This window comes from Siniperca chuatsi, linkage group LG24, assembly GCF_020085105.1.
Source record: "Siniperca chuatsi isolate FFG_IHB_CAS linkage group LG24, ASM2008510v1, whole genome shotgun sequence".
In the NCBI taxonomy this organism is placed as follows: domain Eukaryota; kingdom Metazoa; phylum Chordata; class Actinopteri; order Centrarchiformes; family Sinipercidae; genus Siniperca; species Siniperca chuatsi.
In genome coordinates, this window is record NC_058065.1 from 4,755,753 (window position 1) to 4,776,309 (window position 20,557).

General features: G+C 41.0%; 1 protein-coding gene across 1 annotated transcript; it reads left to right on the forward strand.

Moving 5' to 3' along the window:
• Nucleotides 1–3,974: 3,974 nt before the first annotated feature.
• LOC122872344 (neuronal acetylcholine receptor subunit alpha-2-like) lies at nucleotides 3,975–12,599 on the forward strand. Its single transcript, XM_044188449.1, has 8 exons — nucleotides 3,975–4,162; nucleotides 7,553–7,704; nucleotides 7,919–7,963; nucleotides 8,082–8,191; nucleotides 9,025–9,244; nucleotides 10,292–10,794; nucleotides 11,547–12,009; nucleotides 12,126–12,599. The coding sequence occupies exons 1-8, from the start codon at nucleotides 4,096–4,098 to the stop codon at nucleotides 12,249–12,251; spliced, it is 1,686 nt and encodes a 561-aa protein (XP_044044384.1). The 5' UTR covers nucleotides 3,975–4,095; the 3' UTR covers nucleotides 12,252–12,599.
• The last annotated feature ends 7,958 nt before the right edge of the window (nucleotides 12,600–20,557 follow it).

Below are 20,557 nucleotides of genomic sequence, written 5' to 3' on the forward strand. Positions count from 1 at the left end.
TTTTACTGCTGTAGTTGGTTGAGGTAGAGCTCATTGTGAACTATTTTGTATCGGACTGCAGCTAAAGATTATTTTATTATAGATCAATCTGCTGATTATTTTCTCCTTTAATCGAGTGATTGTTTGGTTTATTAAAACGAAAAGCAGTAAATCCTCACATTTGTGAAGCTGGAAATATGAAATGTTTTTACATGAAAAATTATTAAAATAGTTGCAGATTAATTTTCGGTCAATTGACTAATTGATTAATCTTTTCAGCTGTACTTGTATAAACTGTTGGGTCGTTCAATTTATAACAAAGCATCATATTTTATGAGCTCTTCATATGTTTTGTGTGCAAAAATCTCAATTGTAAAGTAACTAAAGCTGCCAGATAAATGTGGTGGAGTAGAAGTAGGAAGTAGCATGAAAAGAAAAGACTCAAGTAAAGTACAGTACTTGAGAAAATGTATGTGTAGTTATATTCCATCACTGTCCCGTTGTAAAAAGTATCAAGCCATTCAAACAGCATTTTCCAACCATAGCTGATGTTGTTTTACTTATAGGTAAATCAACATGTTAGGGGGCCCGAGGGCAAGGATTTTCTGACTCTGTTGCCATTAAGTCCAGTGCAACCAGTATTCCTATGCAGGATAAATACTACATTTGTGTTAGTTTGTGGTCATTTAATTAAACACTGCTTTACTAGAAATATGCATCATGTAAGCACAATATAAATTAAAATAATAAACCTCTTAAAACTAGATTTTGATGCAGGCTCTTTCTACAAGACATGCCTGCAAAATTTGCCAATAATGCAGAACTCGCCTGAATTTATGTTGTGCAAATTCCCGAACAAATTTCACAATTAATCAACAATCAATAATGTTTTTGCGACTCATTTGAGGCAACTTACCAAAAATGAACCATTTCTATTCTTTACTAGTGTCACTGATTTAGTACAAACCTGTATGTTTTTCCAAATATATATGCAGTTTGAGTAGGCAGCCATCATGAGCCATAAATCTGGAACAGGTTCATCTTTTCCTGACTGAAAAAGAGCAGATTAATTAGTAAGCGAATAAGTGTTAATGTGAAGAAAACGCATTACATTTATCCACGATTCAATAAAAGACCCTGTAAGAGTTCCTTTAATCATACTGACAATTTATGGCTCTCAATTTCATTTTGTAAAAACAAAATTGAAACTAAATTAAATGTGAGGTATGAGGCTGTTTATGAACCCTTAGACTGAGAAATATGTGATTTTAACCTCATATTACTATAATATTTAAATGAAAACACTTTATTATCTTCACCCATATTACAGTAAAGGTGAAATCAGGGAATTTTATCATAGAAATTTCAAGGTTCAAGGTAGAATTTATTGTCATTATCTCCATATACTGTGCAATACCGTTCCTTCAGTGCTACGGCATACACAATAAAAACTGAAAAAAGACACAAAAAGTACAAACACAGTTTGCAAGTAGTAGTAGTGAATTTTAGTTAAAAAGGACAGTGTCCACCCAGCCACAGCCTGTTCACCCCGCTGCCGTCTGGAAAGAGATACAGAAGCATCCGCTGTCGTACCACCAGACTACAGAGCAGCTTCTTCCCTCAGGCTGTGAGACTACTTAATTCATCCTCAGCACTCCACCATGGAAAATAGATTTCTGTGACTTCTTATTTATTCACTGATCTACTGTATATTTTTTTTTGAGTAGCATAAAAGGGAACTACAAAACAAAATCTCATTATACAACCCTGTGTTGTAAAATGATCAATAAATCTTGTATCTTGTGTAGTAAATCAAAATTATGAGATAAGTCAAAATGTCACTAAATCCAAATTAGGAAAATTATAAAAAATATTAAAATTAAAATTAATATTGTGAAAAAATTGTGACCTAGTATTACTTAATTTTGAGTCAAAATTAGAGATACAGAAATAACAAATAAATGCACACTTTTGCGGAAATGGGCTTCCATATGCTGTTGACCCGGTCTGATCTCGAATCAAACTCAACTCTGTCTTGCAACTGAGAGGGACTTGACCGAGGTTTTCTTGACTTGACATTGCAGGAAGAATTCAGTTTGTCACAGTGGAAAAACAGACACAACCCCCAAACAAAAACCCTATAATGCAGATTCTGATACGGATAGGCCTGTATCGACTAAACAAATACACATTCATCCTTCAACCCTCTGCAGTCAAACTTTAGATTTACGTTCCTCCAGCTTTTCCAGTTCTCCTTGGCTGGTGTCATTTCCACAGCCTGAGTAAGGCAGTTAAAGTCAGCTCTTTAATCTGCTGATTCAAGCACTTTGCATGTCTGACTGTAACGATGTATTCAAACCAGAGACACTACTTCATACAAAATAAAGAAAAGGAGTTTGGGGTCTGACTGAAGCTGAGAGACGTTCGACTTTGGTGGAGCGATCTTGGGAAAAGAGCTGAGACAAAAATACAACATCATATCTTGTAACTTGAACTTTTCACATGAAGGGAATATTAACACGGGCTCTGCTGGACTGCATCTTGGGGGTTTGGATCGTAAACAGATGGACTGTGAGTGTTCACTTTGTATTTATCTTTATTTCCAACGTCCATTATAGGAGTTGGATGACATGGTTTTGAAAAACCTTTATACATTTAAGATATTTGCAGTACTTTTCTATAGTTTCCAACACCTAAAAATGTGTTCTTGACATTTTTGGCTTGTGGCCCCTTAAGAGTACCCAGTATTTTACAAGAAAAAGGCAAAACTTGGACAAAGATCAGAAAAAATAACAGATTTTCCCCCCTTTAATTATCTTGTGACCCCTTCGGATTTATCACCAGATCGCTGGCCCAATCCCCTGAAGTGCTGGTGGGTTATTACAAACTCATGCCATACAGCTAAAAATGGTTCAAACCCACATCATATAAAATTTGAGTGGAGATCCAAAAGTTTCCAGATATCAAACATGTCAGGCTGAACTGGGGGGAAAGGTGTATAAAATGGGAACAAAAACGGGAACAAGCTGATACAGTACATATGACAATAATAGCATTCCCCCATCCTTAAAAAGGGATGTAAAGTGGATAATCAGACCTTACTGTCAGCTGCAGTAACTGATTTCAGCACCATGGACAGCTGCAGCCTGGTCTCCAGGGGAAAAGGCATTTTTTCATACTGAATCTCAGCCATGCTGAGGGAGTGGATCATGTAGATCAGAAAATCAGATATGAAGCCACTATGGTACTTTAACTGTACTAGAAAGGTACAACTATTTGTGCTAAGATATTATTAAAAGCAAGTAAAACAGCTATTATGAGGAAACACTGGAGAAAAGTAGATGGCTAGTAATTATTATGGAAATCTTATGGTATGATCTTATGGCAGATGGTTTAATGTCGCTATGTTCAGAAATGAGCAAGCTGTTGAAATTACAACCTTGAAAAGTGCATAATTATGGACTTAGCACAATTCTCTAAGTTTAACTTAGTGTAACTTTTTTTTTTACAAACTCACAAATCTGAAATGTTTAAAGGATGTCGCTCTCTATAATGGCAGTGGTTTGAGATTTCTATGTTGAAAACGTTATTGAAGATTGAAATGGGTCGTATTGCACATTCATGACGGTCCCTAACTACACCTATAGTGACACACACCAACACAGCTCCACCCCGGTGACTTTTACTTGTACTGGAGTATTTTTACATTGTGGTGCTTTATAATCGCTGTTTGATGATTTATTCAAGTTTTGTCATCCACATTAAGAATCCCTGTTTAAAACCAGAACGATGTTTATGCTCTGAAACTCTTATATGCCCCCCCCAAAAAAATCCGGACTTGCAGTAAGAATATTGTAGAAATATTATGATTTTAAGCCATAAAGAATAATAATGTAACCATAACACTCAGGGAAAGACTGAGCCCAGCCCCTACAGGAATACCTTGTGATGTGATAATGTACAGCCTTCTGGGAGGTTGTGACTGTGATCCAGCCAGCTGTTTGAAGACGAACAGACGACAGGCTGTTCCGGAGATGAACGATGGGCAAACAAAGGCTGAACACTTGTGAGACAACCCGAGCTTCCTCTTGACAAAATCAGTTTTTGCTGTTTTAAATGGAGCGGAAAAGAGATCTGACACGGACTTCAGCGCTTTACTGTTGCTGCCTCCTCATCAGCTCCGGTGAGTGGGACGGTGTGTTTTCACTGATGTTCTTATAATATTCATATAAGCACTGAACACGTGGATGTCGTAACTTTAGCCTATACATTTTGGGACTTTATAATACTTAATGTTATATATATATATATTTAACCTCCTGTGGAAACGTCTGTGTAGTACTCAGGAATAAATGTATGGATACCTGAAGGCAAAGTCATATATGTATTTATGTACTGCAGTATCCATCTAAAATTATTCACCATAGGAGTACAGTAGTCCCTTTCCTCCTGGGTGTATGAAGTCATTGAAGAGAAATGTTTAACAGTGTTCTTGTAATATTTCTAAAAGGACTTATTTGGGTGATTCTACCACTCAATAGTGATTTTATAGTGACTTTATAATATTTGGAACTTGACTTAACCTTCTGTAGCATCATATAGAAACTCAGTAATATCTGTGTGGGTGCCTGAAGCATTTCAGTCTCCTATAACAATCCTATAGTTATAATAATGTAGTATTAATCTAAAATGTACAGTACTATTCCTCCTGGGAGTATAAAGTCAGAGAAATGTTTAACACTACTCATATGGTGTTCATATATTTCCTAAAAGAGTGATTCTGCCACCTAATAGTGGTTCTGTAGTGACTTTATAATATTTGGGACCCATCAACATTTTACAGTACTACATAAATTTAACCAAATTCAATTCAACATGGACCCCTGACATATACAAAGACAGAAAATATAAAATGTAATAAAATAAAAACAAATAGCGTACGACAAAAACAAGCTCTTATGCACAATATTGAAGCATGACAGGATAAAAGCACTAAAAGATGCCTCTGCTGCATTACAGACTTACATGAAAGTTGTCACATGTAGATTTAATTATTGTACAGTAGGTTTTACTCATTGTACAAGTAGTACATTGTTACTAAAAAAGGACATGCACTCATGTCTCCTCTTTCCATTGCCTTTAAAAAACGTTTTTACACCTTTTTTAAAAAACTGCAATGCTAGATTTCGAGCATTTTACATAATCTGGTTAGCTGTTCCAAATTTAAAGGAATTAAATCCAAAACAAATGTTTTTTATATGCACCCTAAAGTTTTAAATTCCATAATATGGATGGATAATGTTCATGCATCTTGGATATTATCATGTTGTTGGTATGTAAAATGTCATGTCGAGCTGCCATCGAGAGGGAAAAATTGTTATAAAACTTGCTGCATGACGGACTAACAGCAACAGCGTGTAGAAAAAAACCCATGATTTAATCTATCTGGCAATCTAGACAAGAGAAACGCACCAATACTTTTCTAGAATTAACCAGTTTGTTGTAAATAAGCTATAGCAGGGTAGATATCATAAAACAGGGAGTTTGTGCGCAGACATTAGTGTTGGAAAAAGTCTCAATGCTGAATCCTGGGACACAAACTGCCGTGTAATCCCACAACATGTTATCTGTTTCTCCTCCACTGGCAGACCCTCACCTGAAACATCATTTTGTTGGTTATAAATAGCCAATATAATCAGAAAAACTGGCATTACACCCATTTGCACAGTTTGTGCTCTTGGCTCGCTGTTTCTTGCACCGGCTAATCCTAAATTGCTTGCCGGTGATGCCAGATTGCTTGCCAGAGTTCAAAGCTGTGTGTTCAGAGAGACAGAGGGAAGGAGAGATTGCTGGTCCTAAAGTGAACAGGAGAAGAAGAAGATATTTTCCCACATGCAGCCTCCACCACTGTTCATTTAACCTGCAAGACAAATCAAATCACATCCGACACAAAAGGTCGAACACTGCAGAATTAAAGACGTTTATTTCAAGCATGAATTTATGAGTGATGAGAACTTGGCTACATGTTGATTTTTTACAGAAAGTTCAATTACCTCGAACGATTTTGCTGTGTTACATAAAATTAAATCAAAGTGCAGTGGATCACAGTCTGAATCTGTGAAATTTTATGAACAATAAAGTTCAGGTAATTGCTTTTTTCCAGAGAGAGGATACATATATCTCTTACTTATAATGGCTTTAGCAGAAAGAAGGGAATATAAGGGGGGAAAGTGGAGAATAGCCCTTTAAAGCCGTGGAAGGAGAGGAAGGTGAAGAGAAACAGTAAATCAGAGACACTGAGGACCATGGACCGGTTAAAAATTAACAAAAGCAACACAAAGGAGACCAGAAAAGAGAAGGGAGAGTGCTTAAGAAACAATTGCTTTCCTTCTACACTCTAAAATAAAAATAATGAATAACATGAGAACAAAATAAAGTTGCTGGATCATTAATAATTATTAGAAAGATTATAGGGAAGAAAAAGAAAACGTGCTTAAAAGAAAAAGCCTTTATAAGGTTGTGACTACTTAATTAATTAATGGTGAATAAATCATTGAGGATAGATCAGTCATAAGCAATTATTATTAACAACTTTTGGATAGATGAGTCATTAAAGGAATAGTTTGACATTTTGCGAAATCCGCTTATTTGCTTTCTTGCCGTGAGTTAGATGAGGAGCTCAATACCACCATTAATTCCTGTACAGTAAATATGAAGCTACAGCCAGTAGTCAGTTAGCTTAACATAAAGACAGAAAACAGGGGGAAACAGCTAGCCTGGCAAAATCCACCTACCAGCACCTCTGAAGCTCACTAATTTACACGTTATATCTCGTTTGTTTAATCTACACTAACAACAAGCTGTAAAAACTCACAAACTACTGTTTTCCAGTTTTCCAGGGTGCCATGTGCAACAAATGAGATAATAATGTGTTAAGCCCATATGGATTTATAAGGCACTAAATATATCATTGCAGTGATTAAACAACATTTGTCAGAATCTGTCATCTGTCATTTGACAGATCTTCTTACATATAACATGAAATAGCAAACAAAAAACTTTGTATCAACTTTTAGATTTATCCAAGAAGAAGAAGTCTGAAGAGATTTGACTTCACAAAAAAAGTGTGGCCTTTAAATCAAACAATGAAATATCAAATTGACCTTCAAATTGAACCTTCAGTCTCACCTGTATCACATAAACAGATTATAACAAGTTAATACAATAATTCACTAAGTCTGCAGTTGTAAATGTTAATATGTGGATAATAAATGTATTTTGGTCCAGATGTCAGTACATTGATGAATCCAAGAGCTAAAAAGAGAAATGCTGGAGGAGAATAAACACCAGCCAGAGTGATTTTTTTATTTTCTTATAACTGATCTATTGATTATTGGAATTATTATCCTCATTATTATTGGAGTTTAGTCTCCTGAGGTGCATTAGGTTTGTGGATGACAATCCAAATCATTATCTGTGCGATCAGCCATTTTGCACTGGAAGTGATCTCTCTCCTCTCTCTCTCTCTCTCTCTCTCTCTCTCTGTCTGTCTGTCTGTCTGTCTGTCTGTCAGTGCTGGCTGAAGACTGGACTCGCGTTAACACTGAGGACGAGCTCTTCAGCACCTTGTTCGGAGGCTACAGCAAGTGGACGCGTCCGGCGCAAAACATCACCGACGTGGTTATCGTCAAGTTCGGCCTCTCTATCGCACAGCTGATAGACGTGGTGGGAACACACATATTTGTAGATCCAAAAAAACTAACCACACCCTTTCAAAAATGTTTTATATTTACCCCTTCTGGAGCATTTTCATACATGTTGTTGATCTCTAAATATTTTGTTGTTTGTAAGCAGTCAATAAAGAGTCTAATAATAAGAATTAATACCCTCTAACCCAACCGTATCGCCCACTCATGGACTGTTTTTGGCTTCAAAACAGGATGAGAAAAATCAGATGATGACGACCAACGTGTGGCTGAAACAGGTATGGAAGAAACTGACCTGATTGTTTGAGTATGATCCTAACCGAGATGTGCTAGTATCTAAAACTAAAAGTGGTTAAAACAAGATGTCTGTCTTAAAAACTGTGCATGTGTTGGCAGGAATGGACTGACTATAAGCTGCAGTGGAGTCCCTCCGACTTCGACAATGTGACGTCTATCAGAGTTCCCTCTGAGCTCATCTGGGTGCCGGACATTGTGCTGTACAACAAGTAAAAAACACACACCGTTTAAGCAAAGATTAAAACTAAATATGCATGTGAAGAGCACTTTAAGTTACTGGAGTGTATTCTAAGTAAGTCCTATTTTTAAGTCTTGTGTCTTGACCCCTGAAAAGCTGAGCACAAAAAAGTTTTTCAGGTATAAAATATATCTTCAGATGAGCACACATACACACAGAGACATCCAAGGACGCCACATACTTAACTTAAACAGACACCACTTGGAATTTCTGTAGGTGGAACTTGAAATTATCTGCAGTGATCAATTACCCACTTGATCCATAATGATGTCCTCATCCGCCGAAGAGCGTATGAGGAGGGAAGGTCGCTTATATGGAGCCAAACAGCTTGATGATACCACAGCATTTCTGCATATTCCTGCATACCAATTGGTGATAAATGCAAATTATCCTGTTGAATAAGTGACCCTGATTCTATTGCGGCTGCACAGCGATCTTGCATCATACAGTTTTAGACTGGTTTCCTCCCCTCAGGGCCCCGAGGAAGTATTAATTCTGAAATCTGTCTGGATGGAGACGAAACTTTCTCCTCTTTCAGCATTTGTTTAAATGAGCTTGCATCATGAATACGGCGTCGTTAACATTCAGTGATTAATTATTAAACATTTCCTGTGTTAATCGGGCATAGCTCGAGGTTTATTGATTCACCTTTTGAGTTTGAGACATAATGAGACGGAAATGTGGGAGCCTTGCCGAACAAAAAGACTGAAAAACCATCACCTTAATTTTGGTGCCCTTTCTTGTCAATTTTCTAAGTTTTCTTGTTTCAATGCTGTACTTCTACCCCCCTTCCTCATTTTCCAGTGCAGACGGAGAGTTCGCCGTCACCCACATGACCAAGGCCCATCTGTTTCACACCGGTCGTGTCCGCTGGGTGCCCCCGGCCATCTACAAGTCCTCCTGCTCCATCGATGTCACCTTCTTCCCTTTCGACCAGCAGAGCTGCAAGATGAAGTTCGGCTCCTGGACGTACGACCGCGCCAAGATCGACCTGGAGCCCTTTGAGAACACGGTGGACTTAAAGGTAGGTGGGAATGGATGGATGTTCCTCCTCTGTTCGTTCTCCTCCATCCTTTCTTTCTCCTTCTTGATTTTGTGCAAATTAGCCACAGTTGGTGTCCCTGTTCTCCTGTGATTTGCCAGTTGATGCCTCTTTACCTCATCTTATCTAAGGTTCACACATGCTCTTTTCCAAACATTTTGTTTTGCAGAAGGATGCCAGCTAAACACTCTGCCTACGTGCTTTTAATTAACAGAATATTTCTCAGCGTGTTGTTTGCATTCAGCATTAAGTTCTGGAGAAAAAAAACCGCTTGGATTTGTTTTTCAAGATCAGCAAAAGAGACGAAATGCCTAATCCTGGAGAGGTTTCCCAGGTTTCTTAATGGTGTTTGTTGTGACTTTCATAGCAGAGGAGTTAAATATAAGTTAGCCTGATGAAGCAGTTTTTAGCAAGGCACTGCTTAGCACCCACAATATGTCACAAACTTTAAATTTTTTGTGTTGAAGTTTATGCTTTTCACCAGAGAATCTGTAGGCAACTTGAAGGTGTACACTTAATTCACATTTCTACTCTTCTGTACTGAAAAATACTGAAATCTTTATGGCTGTAGGGATGTCGGTCAGTTGGTCAGTTGGTCCACCACTTGGGTCTAGAAGTGAAATATCTTGACACCAATTGAATGGATTTGGTACAGACATTCATGGCTCCTAGAGGATGAAGCCATAATGACTTTGGAGATCCCTTGACTTTTTCTCTAGCGCCACCATGAGGTTGGCATTTGTGAAATCTCTTGACAAATATTGGAATGATTGCCAGTAAATTGGTGCAAACGTTCATGTTCCCCTCAAGATGAATTGTTATAACTTTGGTTTCCATTAAGTTCATCATCCGGCGCCATTATCAGGTTGGATTCATCCTCTGTGGACCATGAATGCCTGTACAAAATTTTCATGGCAATCCATTAAACAGTTGTTAGGATATTTCATTCTGGACCAAAGTGGTGGACTGACCAACATCGCCATCCCTGGTGCCACGCCACTCGCTTGGCTAAAAAAATCTAATTTCTAGGATTACTGGGAGAGCGGAGAGTGGGCGATTGTTAATGCCGTGGGCACCTACAACACCAAGAAATACGACTGCTGCCACGAGATCTACCCCGACATCACCTACTATTTTGTCATCCGCCGCCTCCCGTTGTTCTACACCATCAACCTCATCATCCCCTGTCTCCTCATCTCCTGCCTCACCGTCCTGGTCTTCTACCTACCGTCGGACTGCGGCGAGAAAATCACGCTGTGCATTTCCGTGCTGCTGTCGCTCACTGTCTTCCTGCTGCTCATCACGGAGATCATCCCGTCCACGTCGCTGGTCATACCGTTGATCGGGGAGTATCTGCTCTTCACTATGATTTTCGTCACGCTGTCCATCGTCATCACCGTGTTTGTGCTGAACGTGCACCACCGGTCGTCAGCGACCCACACCATGCCTCGATGGGTTCGGAGGCTTTTCCTCTCTGCGGTGCCACGCTGGCTGTGCATGAAGCGTCCAGACCATGGTCTCAGGCCTGTAAGGTAAGAAAACAAGGAAGTTTACTGTATATAAATGCCATAAAGACAAAGCTGTGTCCGAAATCATTCACTCATTCACTACTTCCTACACAAAAGACAGTTTGTGAGTTGAGATCATCATTTTACATAATCACAGGTGTAGTGTTGCACAACTGTAATTACATGACAAATTCCATTGTGGGAATTGTTGGTAAAAAGTAATGTACATGCCATGGACACTACCTTTCCCTTTCAATCGAAAAGATTTTTGTGGGCACTATACAGTCGAGGAATTTCACACACAAAATTTGGACACTCAAAAATTGGCATACAGTAAATATAGTATACTTTATAGTAAATAGGAAATGATGCCTACTGAATTTGTAAACACTGATGAGAGGGGTGCGTGAACCGAAACAGTAAATTTGCAAGTCGAAAAAAATCAAGACGATAAGCCGAAAGACACTGACCTGCTTTAGAGGTGAGCGGAACTGCAGAGTTGGTGACACTCATCTGTGGATTCATGACTACAAGCAACCCTATTCACATACATGTAATCATTTGATCCATTGTTAATATAAAAATATTGATTACAGCAGCTTTGAGTCAAAACTTTGCCACTTGTCAACTATTTTATTTGGGGAAAGCTCTTCTACGGCTGTTTGGACATGTTTTTTGTAGAAAAACAAGCTTATTTTTCTTAAAATAAGTCATCATCACTAGTATTGAAATCTGCTCACTGACATGTTGTCTCCAAACTCACTTTGTTGTCTCAGGCGGAGCCGCCTGACTCATAAACTCCTCCCCATCCGGACTCCAGGCCTCTCCCACAGCACATCCACCTGGATCACTCAGGAGTCTGACATCGATCTCCATGGTTACCAGGACGACAACGGTTGCCACAGCAGCCACCAGCTCGACTCCTTGGATACCGGAGATGCAATTCACTACTGCGATCTTCACGGTTATCCAATCACAGATAATCTGGCGAGGTTTGGGGTGAAGATAGCTGGTCGGCCGAGGATGTCTTCCCTCTCTCCTCCTTCCCCTCACTGTCTTGGTTACACCCTCCTCCCACAGAGACACTCCACAGTCAGCTTGGACTGGGACACCCCTCCTGTGGAGCATGGTTCGACCCAGAGCCCATCGGCCTCTGTTCTGTCTCCTGCAGTGGCATCTGCCCTGGAGGGGGTGACCTACATCGCAGAGCACCTTAGAGCAGAGGATGCAGACTTCTCAGTGAGTGTTTATTATTATCCTGTCACATGAGTTTTGCAGATATCTAGACATTTACATTTGCAGTTTTGCAGATATCTAGACATTTACAGTCTCCTCTTCTTTTTCTGTCTCTACAGGTGAAGGAGGACTGGAAGTATGTAGCCATGGTTGTAGACCGGATCTTCCTGTGGATGTTCATTATTGTGTGTCTGCTGGGGACAGTTGGACTCTTCCTGCCTCCCTGGCTCTCTGGGATGTTTTAGAAACCAAACTGGATATCAAAAGAATTAATAAAATAATTAAATTAATAAATCAATGATTCAGAAAAAGTGGAGTTTGTTTGTAGGTAAAGAAAGAGAGATGAAAACTCACGTCTCTTAAGTTTCCTTGGAAGTAAGATAACATGTTTGACCTGAAGTACAATTAAGGCTGCAATTAACAGTTATTTTCATTATCAATTAATCTGCCTTTTTGCTTGAAAAATGACTTGAAAAATTGTTGCTGATTGTTTGTCGATCGACTAAATCTTCAAAAATGCATAAAACCCCAAATAAAGCTTATTTAGAATTTAACTATTTTCAAAGAATTAAATTAAAACTTCCTTTGTGAAATTTTGAAATCCTTTCTTGTACTGTTTATAGCTTTTAAATTCAGAATAAGACGGTGTAGTCCCTCATTCGTCCAGGAGTGTTCTATCCTAGAAAAGGTTTCAGTCGTAGTCATCTGGACACTGTTTTCAGAATCAAGACGTTTCGGCTCCCATCCGGAAGTCATTCTCAATAGTAAAAAAAGGGGACGGGGACTAGAAATTTAAGCTACTCTGTGTTACATAAACCCTGCCTTCAGGAAGGAATCTGCCTGAGTATCTGTTAATAGCTAGTTTCACCTGAAACTGACCTAATAGTTTCCAAGATGGCCCAGTAATCAGTAATCAGGCCTATTGTTTTCTGGCTGCATCTACTTCATCACTGTTAAGTACCTGATTAGCATGTGATAGGCGTGACCAAGGTGATAATACACTCTGATAGACTTTGGGCAGATTAAATCTCAGACCACCATTTCTGTTCAAAGAGGGGTTCTCTTTCTTCACAAAAATGGCTTCCTTGACGCCTTGTTCAAACCAACTCTTCTCTCTACTTAGAATCTTCACCTCGCTGTCTTCAAATGTGTGGTTTGTAACTTTTAGATGCAAATGCACGGCGCTCTGTAACTAGTTACTGGGCCATCTTGAAAACTATTAGGTCAGTTTCAGGTGAAACTAGCTATTACTCAGGCAGATTCCTTCCCGAGGGCAGGGCTTATGTAACACAGAGTAGCTTAAATTTCTAGTCCCCGTCCCATTTTTTCACTATTGAGAATGACTTCCGGATGGGAGCCGAAACGTCTTGATTTTGAAAACAGTGTCCAGATGACTACGACTGAAACCTTTTCTTTTAAATTCAGCACAACATAGTTTTTCTTGGAGATGAAGAGACATGCCAGACAATGTCAGAATCTGAATTTGCTTTGCCTCTCATGACATTGGCTTGCTAACAGGTGATGTAAAAGTCAATCAGTCAATGTTCATTGAAGAAAAGAGAGAAAGAAGACTGACAACAGATGAGAGGACAACAAATATATGTCACGAACGAGAAAAATCTAAATTTTCAGCTGCAGAGTGAACGGGGACACTTGAACACACAAGATGTCATCCAATTATCAATGAAGCAGGGAAGAGAGAAAGAAAGCGTCCCTTAATATACAACTATTAAGGCCCTGATTGGCTAATTACACTGAATGAAAGTAGCTGTCAATCATGAGATACTGTGCCTTCTCTTGGGTCCCCACTATCATGTCTTCTCCTTTATCAACATGATATATTCAGGTCAGCAACACAGCACTTTTTCAAAACTAATCCCCTTAAGTTGCCATCAAAAGTAAGAACATTTAGCTTAAAGCTTGTTTTCATCTGCCCTTGGCAGTTCTCAATTAAAACATACAAAATTGACATATAAAGCGTACACCTTTCACCATGTACAATACAGCGTGTATGGATTAACTTTAACTGCTATAACGACATTGTTTTGATACTAAGCTAGCCTGCCTGATTGGCACTCAGTTCAATTCAATATGGTTTATTGGCATGAGTATAACAAAGACAATATTGCCAAAGCCTCGTGTAATAATGAATGCTCAATGCATTCAATTAATTTAACATTTATCAAATTTTACAGTGTACACTATATGAACAAGAAAAAGTTTTTGAGGACTACTTTTGCATTCCTTCGCAATATGTTTTGTGTTACCTCGCAATACTTTTCTTCTTCCATTCCTTCTGAGCCATATGTCTATTTCTGCTCAGCTGCTCACAGTGCAACGCCCAAGCATATCAGCTCATTGAATTTTACTTTGAACTGGGCATTGAGTATGCTGATATAGTACTTCTGCTTAATTGGCATGCATGGTTATGTAATTAATGAAAGTAAACTTAAATGAATTCTTAGATCAAGAGGTCGCTCCAGAAGAAAGCTGCACGGTAATCTGCAGGATGCTGTCGATTTCATTCGTGAACAGTTACTGTATCTGTACTCTGTACTGTAGCCCAGAGGGGTTTTACTGAGGAAAAGGACACGTCTCCAGAAGCAGAATTACAGATGTGCAGTTGAATCTACCTCTTAAAGCTAATGAGCTGGATTTGTATGATCCAAAAAAGCAACAAACAAGAAGCATTCAGAATTATAATTTTCAGCTCGGTACATAAATAAAATTCCACTCACCCTCATTGTATTGAATGGAGGATAATTTTACCCTGAATCACCCTGAAGATATCGTATTTGTTGTGAGCAGTTTCATGTAGTAACTATTTTCTTTCTACTGATAGTTCCTACATGAAAATGCTCACAACAAGGTCTGTGGATTATCTCGTGTAACAGGGTCAGGATTTCTGGAAAGAGACACTACTGTTGAGTTTTTCAAATGTATTTTTTGGCGCTTTGAGCACCACAAGCCGAGTGCCATTTAGTTCCATTATATTCAAAAAAGGCAGACATCTCTATGGCCGATGTCTCCAAAACTGGGCAACTCCCACCAAAACAATCTAGATGGATAAATAACACTACAGGTAAGAGGAAAAATATGTATTTTTGATTTTGGGGTGAACTGTGCCAGTACAGTACTTGAATAAATGTACTTAGTTACTTTCCACCACTTATTCTGACTGTGTCGAGTGCACAGTTCATTCTAAAAAAGACACATTTAAGAAAAATGTGCAGCATGCCAGTCACTGCAAGTTTATTGGCTGCCGAATTGCATCTCTTGGCGGCAACCCTATCAAACATGTGTTGAATGTGTGGTTATCATCCCACGTCACACACAGAGCTTGTGAGTTAAAATGGCAAAAGAAATCATTAAGATACTCATGTTAACAAATGCGCTCGTTGTTCTCAGTGGCTGCAGGCGAAGTGGAGGCATTAGCAGTGCAGTGCGACACAGCTCCCATTCAGCTCAGTGAGGATAAGCATCAGAGTTTATGCAAGTTTTTACTCATTTAACCATCATAGTTAGCATGCTAACATTTTATAATTAGCATTAAACAAAGTACAGCTGAGGCTAATGGGAATGTTGTTAGATTTGCAGGTATTTGGTCATAAACCAAAGTACAGAACAAAATGAAATCTGGACAAGATTGTGGAGCTAAATGAAAAGTCAGAGATTCACCAAAGTTATTGTAATTCATCCTGATGGGATCATGAATGTCTGCACTGCACCAATTTTCATGGCAATCCATCCAATAGTATTTGAGATATTTCAGCCTGGACCAAAGTGACGGACCAACCAACAGACATCCTTAGAGCCATGCTGCTAGCATGGCTGGAAATAAACTTGATCCCATATGACTTCTACTGAGATCTGAATGGATCTACAGCCAATTTGGAGGTCTTGCAATCATAGCTTGGTTTGTGCATGTTGTAGCTCATTTTACCACGTACCAATTTCCAAAGTATGGTGTAATAATTTTGAACTCTTATTCCAATATTTAAGGCAGGGACTTGCATTAGAAAAGTAGACATGACCTTCACGTTGAATGATTATCTATTGATTATCCATGTCCGTTGAAAACCATGTATTTCCATATTTGGTGATTTTTAGATTTTCTGATAAACTTTTACATGCTGAGTGAGTTATATGCTCCTTTTGGGTGGGGACATTTCTCCTACAACTTAGGCTAAAACACCTACAAACACTCAGTGAATTATCTAAAAACAAAAGCACATTCACAAAACAAGTCTTTACCTTAAACACAAATGAGCCAGATCTCTGCTGAGTAAACAAAGTGATCTCGGAAACCAATCCAACAAGGGTTAAGTAAAAGGAAGGCGAACTCCACTGGTTTATGTGCGCTGAAGAGGCTGTAATGCTGTAGTAATAATGTTCTTGGACGTGAAAAGATTAACAAACCAACTCCTTACATAACCCCAGCCATCCCTAATCTTAGCCTTGAGGACGATTTTCAATTTTATACCAAAACGTAACCCACTCAAAGCTTTCACGCAATCAAAACCATCCTCTTCTCATGTAAGTGATCAAGTGATACTTACAACCCGGGTTTGTTCTCCTCTCCTGAACTCACATCACATTACAGTTTACACTTAGTTACCCAGAAGAAGTCAGTTTTCCAGGAGAATAAAACCCTAATTAGCTTGATGGGTCTTGCCCAGCTCTGTTAAGCAGCTCTGTTAAGATTCACACATTTCCAGTTTTGCGAACTAAAAGGAAAGCATTTTGTTATGTCACCATGTCCACAGCAGGCTGTGATTTTTTACAAGAATCTATATCTATATTTTTCTACTCTTTACCTCATGATTGTTGTGACAAAAGATAAAATAATTGCTGCTGTGAAAACTTTCCAGAGTCGCAAAATCCTGTCTGAGGATTACGAAAAAGTTGTGCAGCATTTTGGCGTGATAATCACTAGACTTCCTGGATAGTATTTGATCCAATGCAACCTCCTGCGCTGTTAATGCAGGGCTGTTGTCGGTCTGAATCCCCACATCTGAGGACTATTTGTTTGTTGATCTGTTAATTCAAAAATGTATCTGTTTTTACCTTCTTGTTTTTTTGTGCCACATTGTTATATTTTTCTTTATTATTATCATTATTATATTTAAAAAGAAATTCTGACCTAGGTGGTGAATAAAAATAAGTAAATACATTTTTTTAATGTATGTGTACACTATTCATCATATAGTGTTTATCTCCAGATATGTGTGTACTGTCACAGACACGCCAGGCTCCACCTCACCTCAGCCACACCGCTCCTCCTCACCTGAATACTAATCACCTGCACATGTGACTCATCACACACCTGGTTGCAATTAGCCACTCCTCTCCACTATAAATCCCCACTCCTCACCTCAGTCAGTGTCCAGTCTCGTTCGCTCGAAGGACAGAGCTACTCCTTCTACCTTCAGGTATCTTCTCCACTCATATAGACTCTCTATTCATCTCTGTACTCAATAAACTCTCGAAATCTCCTTACCGTTGTCTCCGGTTGGTCTGTCCGTAACAGAAGAGCGGACCTTACAACAGGATCCATTCCAGGAGCTGGTGGAGATCCTACGCCGTGGCCTCAACGCTCCACCATCATCCACATCCACCTCCACCACTTCCGCTTCCGCTCCGGTCACACCAGCAGTTCCGCACTGTTCCAGTCCCATGGCCAAACCAGCGCCCTTCTCTGGCTCGGCGGAGGACTGCAATGGATTCATTTTACAATGTACCCTGGTCCTGGAAATGCAATCGCCCTTGTATCCCACTGAACGCTCCAAAATAGCCTTCGTTATCTCCCAGCTGCAAGGGAGAGCGTTACAGTGGGCCGAGTCCATCTGGTCACAAAACGGACCTGTCACCCAGTCTCTGACGAGTTTCCTAGATCACTTCCGCGAGGTATTCGGACGACCCGCCGGAGATTCCTCAGCTGGTGAGAAATTATATCAACTTAAGCAAGGTCAGCGCTCTATCCAGGACTACGCCCTGGAATTCCGAACCCTCGCAGCAGCCAGCGGATGGAACGAGCAATCCCTCATCACCACCTTCCGTCAGGGATTGGAACCCCGCGTACGATTGCATCTCGCTGCATACAAAGATACCATCGGCCTCGAAAGGTTTATACAGTTAGCCATTAGGGTGGCTACGCGTATGCAGACGTGTTTGGTGGAACACCAGGACCAACCATCACACACTCACCATCCCCGTCAGCAAGAGAAACATCGCTCTCCAGAACCTGAACCCGAACCCATGCAGTTAGACTCCAACCGTTTAACCCCGGCGGAGCGGCAGAGACGGCTGACCCAAAGATTGTGTTTGTACTGTGGAGCCTCAGGACATAAGGCCACTTGTCCCGTGAGACCACCACGTCCAATGGTGAGTGCAATAATTCCTAGTCTCCCATGTAGTAAGCCCTTGTCTACTGAAATCATCCTGGTGACCCCTACTCTATCCCTTCCAGTACAAGCCCTCATCGACTCCGGGTCAGCCGGCAACTTCATCTCTGGCTCCCTCTGCCGGCAACTAAATATCAAAACTTCCTTCACATCAACCAGTTACCAAATTAGTGCCATAACCGGGAAATCAATCAGCCGCCGTGGTGTTCAGAAGGTAACTGACCCCATCACCCTCCGGGTAGGTCTACTGCATGAGGAACAGCTGCACTTAATGGTTCTGGAGGGTTTGACTGCGGAGGTAATCTTAGGGCGACCTTGGTTGGAGCAACATGACCCCATCATTTCCTGAACTACAGGGGAAGTGCTGAAATGGGGCAAGTCCTGTTATCCCGGCTGTTTCCCGCGGCGACCACGACCATCCTCGTCCAGCTTCCAGAGTCTTCCCGTGTGTGCGACGTCCATCGAAAGCCCTAAAGAGAAGCAGTCAGTGGACATCCCGTCTTGCTATGCCGCCTATCAAGATGTTTTCTGCCCTAAGAGAGCCTCCCAGTTACCCCCGCATCGGCCATGGGACTGTGCAATAGACCTCATACCGGGTGAACCAGTGCCCCATGGAAGAATCTATCCATTGTCCCTACCAGAACAGAAAGCCATGGGGGAGTATATTGAGGAGGCCCTAGCCCAGGGGTATATCAGACCATCCACTTCTCCAGCAGCCTCTAGCTTCTTTTTTGTGGCCAAGAAGGACGGAGGCTTGCGGCCCTGTGTGGACTATAGAGCACTCAATCGGATTACAATCAAGTTCCGTTACCCACTTCCTCTCGTCCCTGCTGCACTGGAACAACTTCGTGGTGCCACTGTCTACACCAAGTTGGACCTCCGCAGCGCATACAACCTGATCCGGATACGGGAGGGAGACGAATGGAAAACAGCCTTCGTAACACCCACCGTTCCTTCACAGATTCGTCATAGTTTACATCGATGACATCCTGATCTACTCCCGGAACGTGGAAGACCATCGCCAACACGTTGCGGAGGTCCTCGAACGCCTGCGAAGCCATCAACTCTTCCTCAAGGCTGAGAAGTGCGAGTTCCATCAATCCTCGGTGCAGTTCCTTGGTTATGTTATCAGTAGCAGTGGCATCCAGATGGACGAGGGGAAAGTGGAGGCCATCAGGAATTGGCCCACTCCAACTACGATAAAGAAGCTACAGCGATTCCTGGGGTTTGCAAACTTCTACCGCCGCTTCATACAAGATTACAGCAGGATAGTCCACCCTTTGACCAGTCTCCTTCACAACAAGCCCAAGTCTCTGTCCTGGCCACAAGTGGCACAGGAAGCTTTCGACCTCCTCAAGAGGACATTCACCAGTGCACCGCTCCTCACCCATCCAGACCCCGAGAAACCATTCACAGTCGAGGTGGACGCCTCTACTACGGGGGTAGGAGCGGTGCTATCACAACTTCAGGGAGATCCAGCCAAACTCCACCCATGTGCTTTCTTCTCTCGGAAACTCAGCCCGGCGGAGAGAAACTACGACATCGGTGACTGTGAACTGCTGGCCGTGAAGTTGGCACTAGAGGAATGGAGACATTGGTTGGAGGGCGCCCAACACCCATTCACCGTGTTAACAGATCATAAGAACCTAGAGTATCTCAAGAGAGCCAAACGTCTCAACCCACGCCAGGCATGCTGGGCCTTGTTCTTTACCAGATTCCATTTCAACATCTCATATCGCCCTAGATCCAAGAACCTGAAAGCCGATGCACTTTCCCGTCTACACGCTCCAGAAAGCACCACGGAAGACCCAGAACCCATTCTACCCCGGCACGTGTTCGTTAATCCCATACAATGGTCAGAGGATTCTGTTCCCTCCTCCAATGTCTCCACCAACACTCCGCCGGGCTGTCCCCCCAATCGGCAGTATGTTCCGAGAACCCAGAGAAATCAACTCATCCATACTTCTCACACCTCACTGGGCACTGGTCACCCAGGGGCCAATGAAACCCTCTCGCTGCTACGAGAACGCTTCTGGTGGCCAAGCATGGCAAGGGACGTGAGGAGGTACGTGCAGGGTTGTACAGAATGTACAATGTACAATGTCTAAATCTCTGCGTCATCTTCCTGCAGGCAAACTATGTCCCCT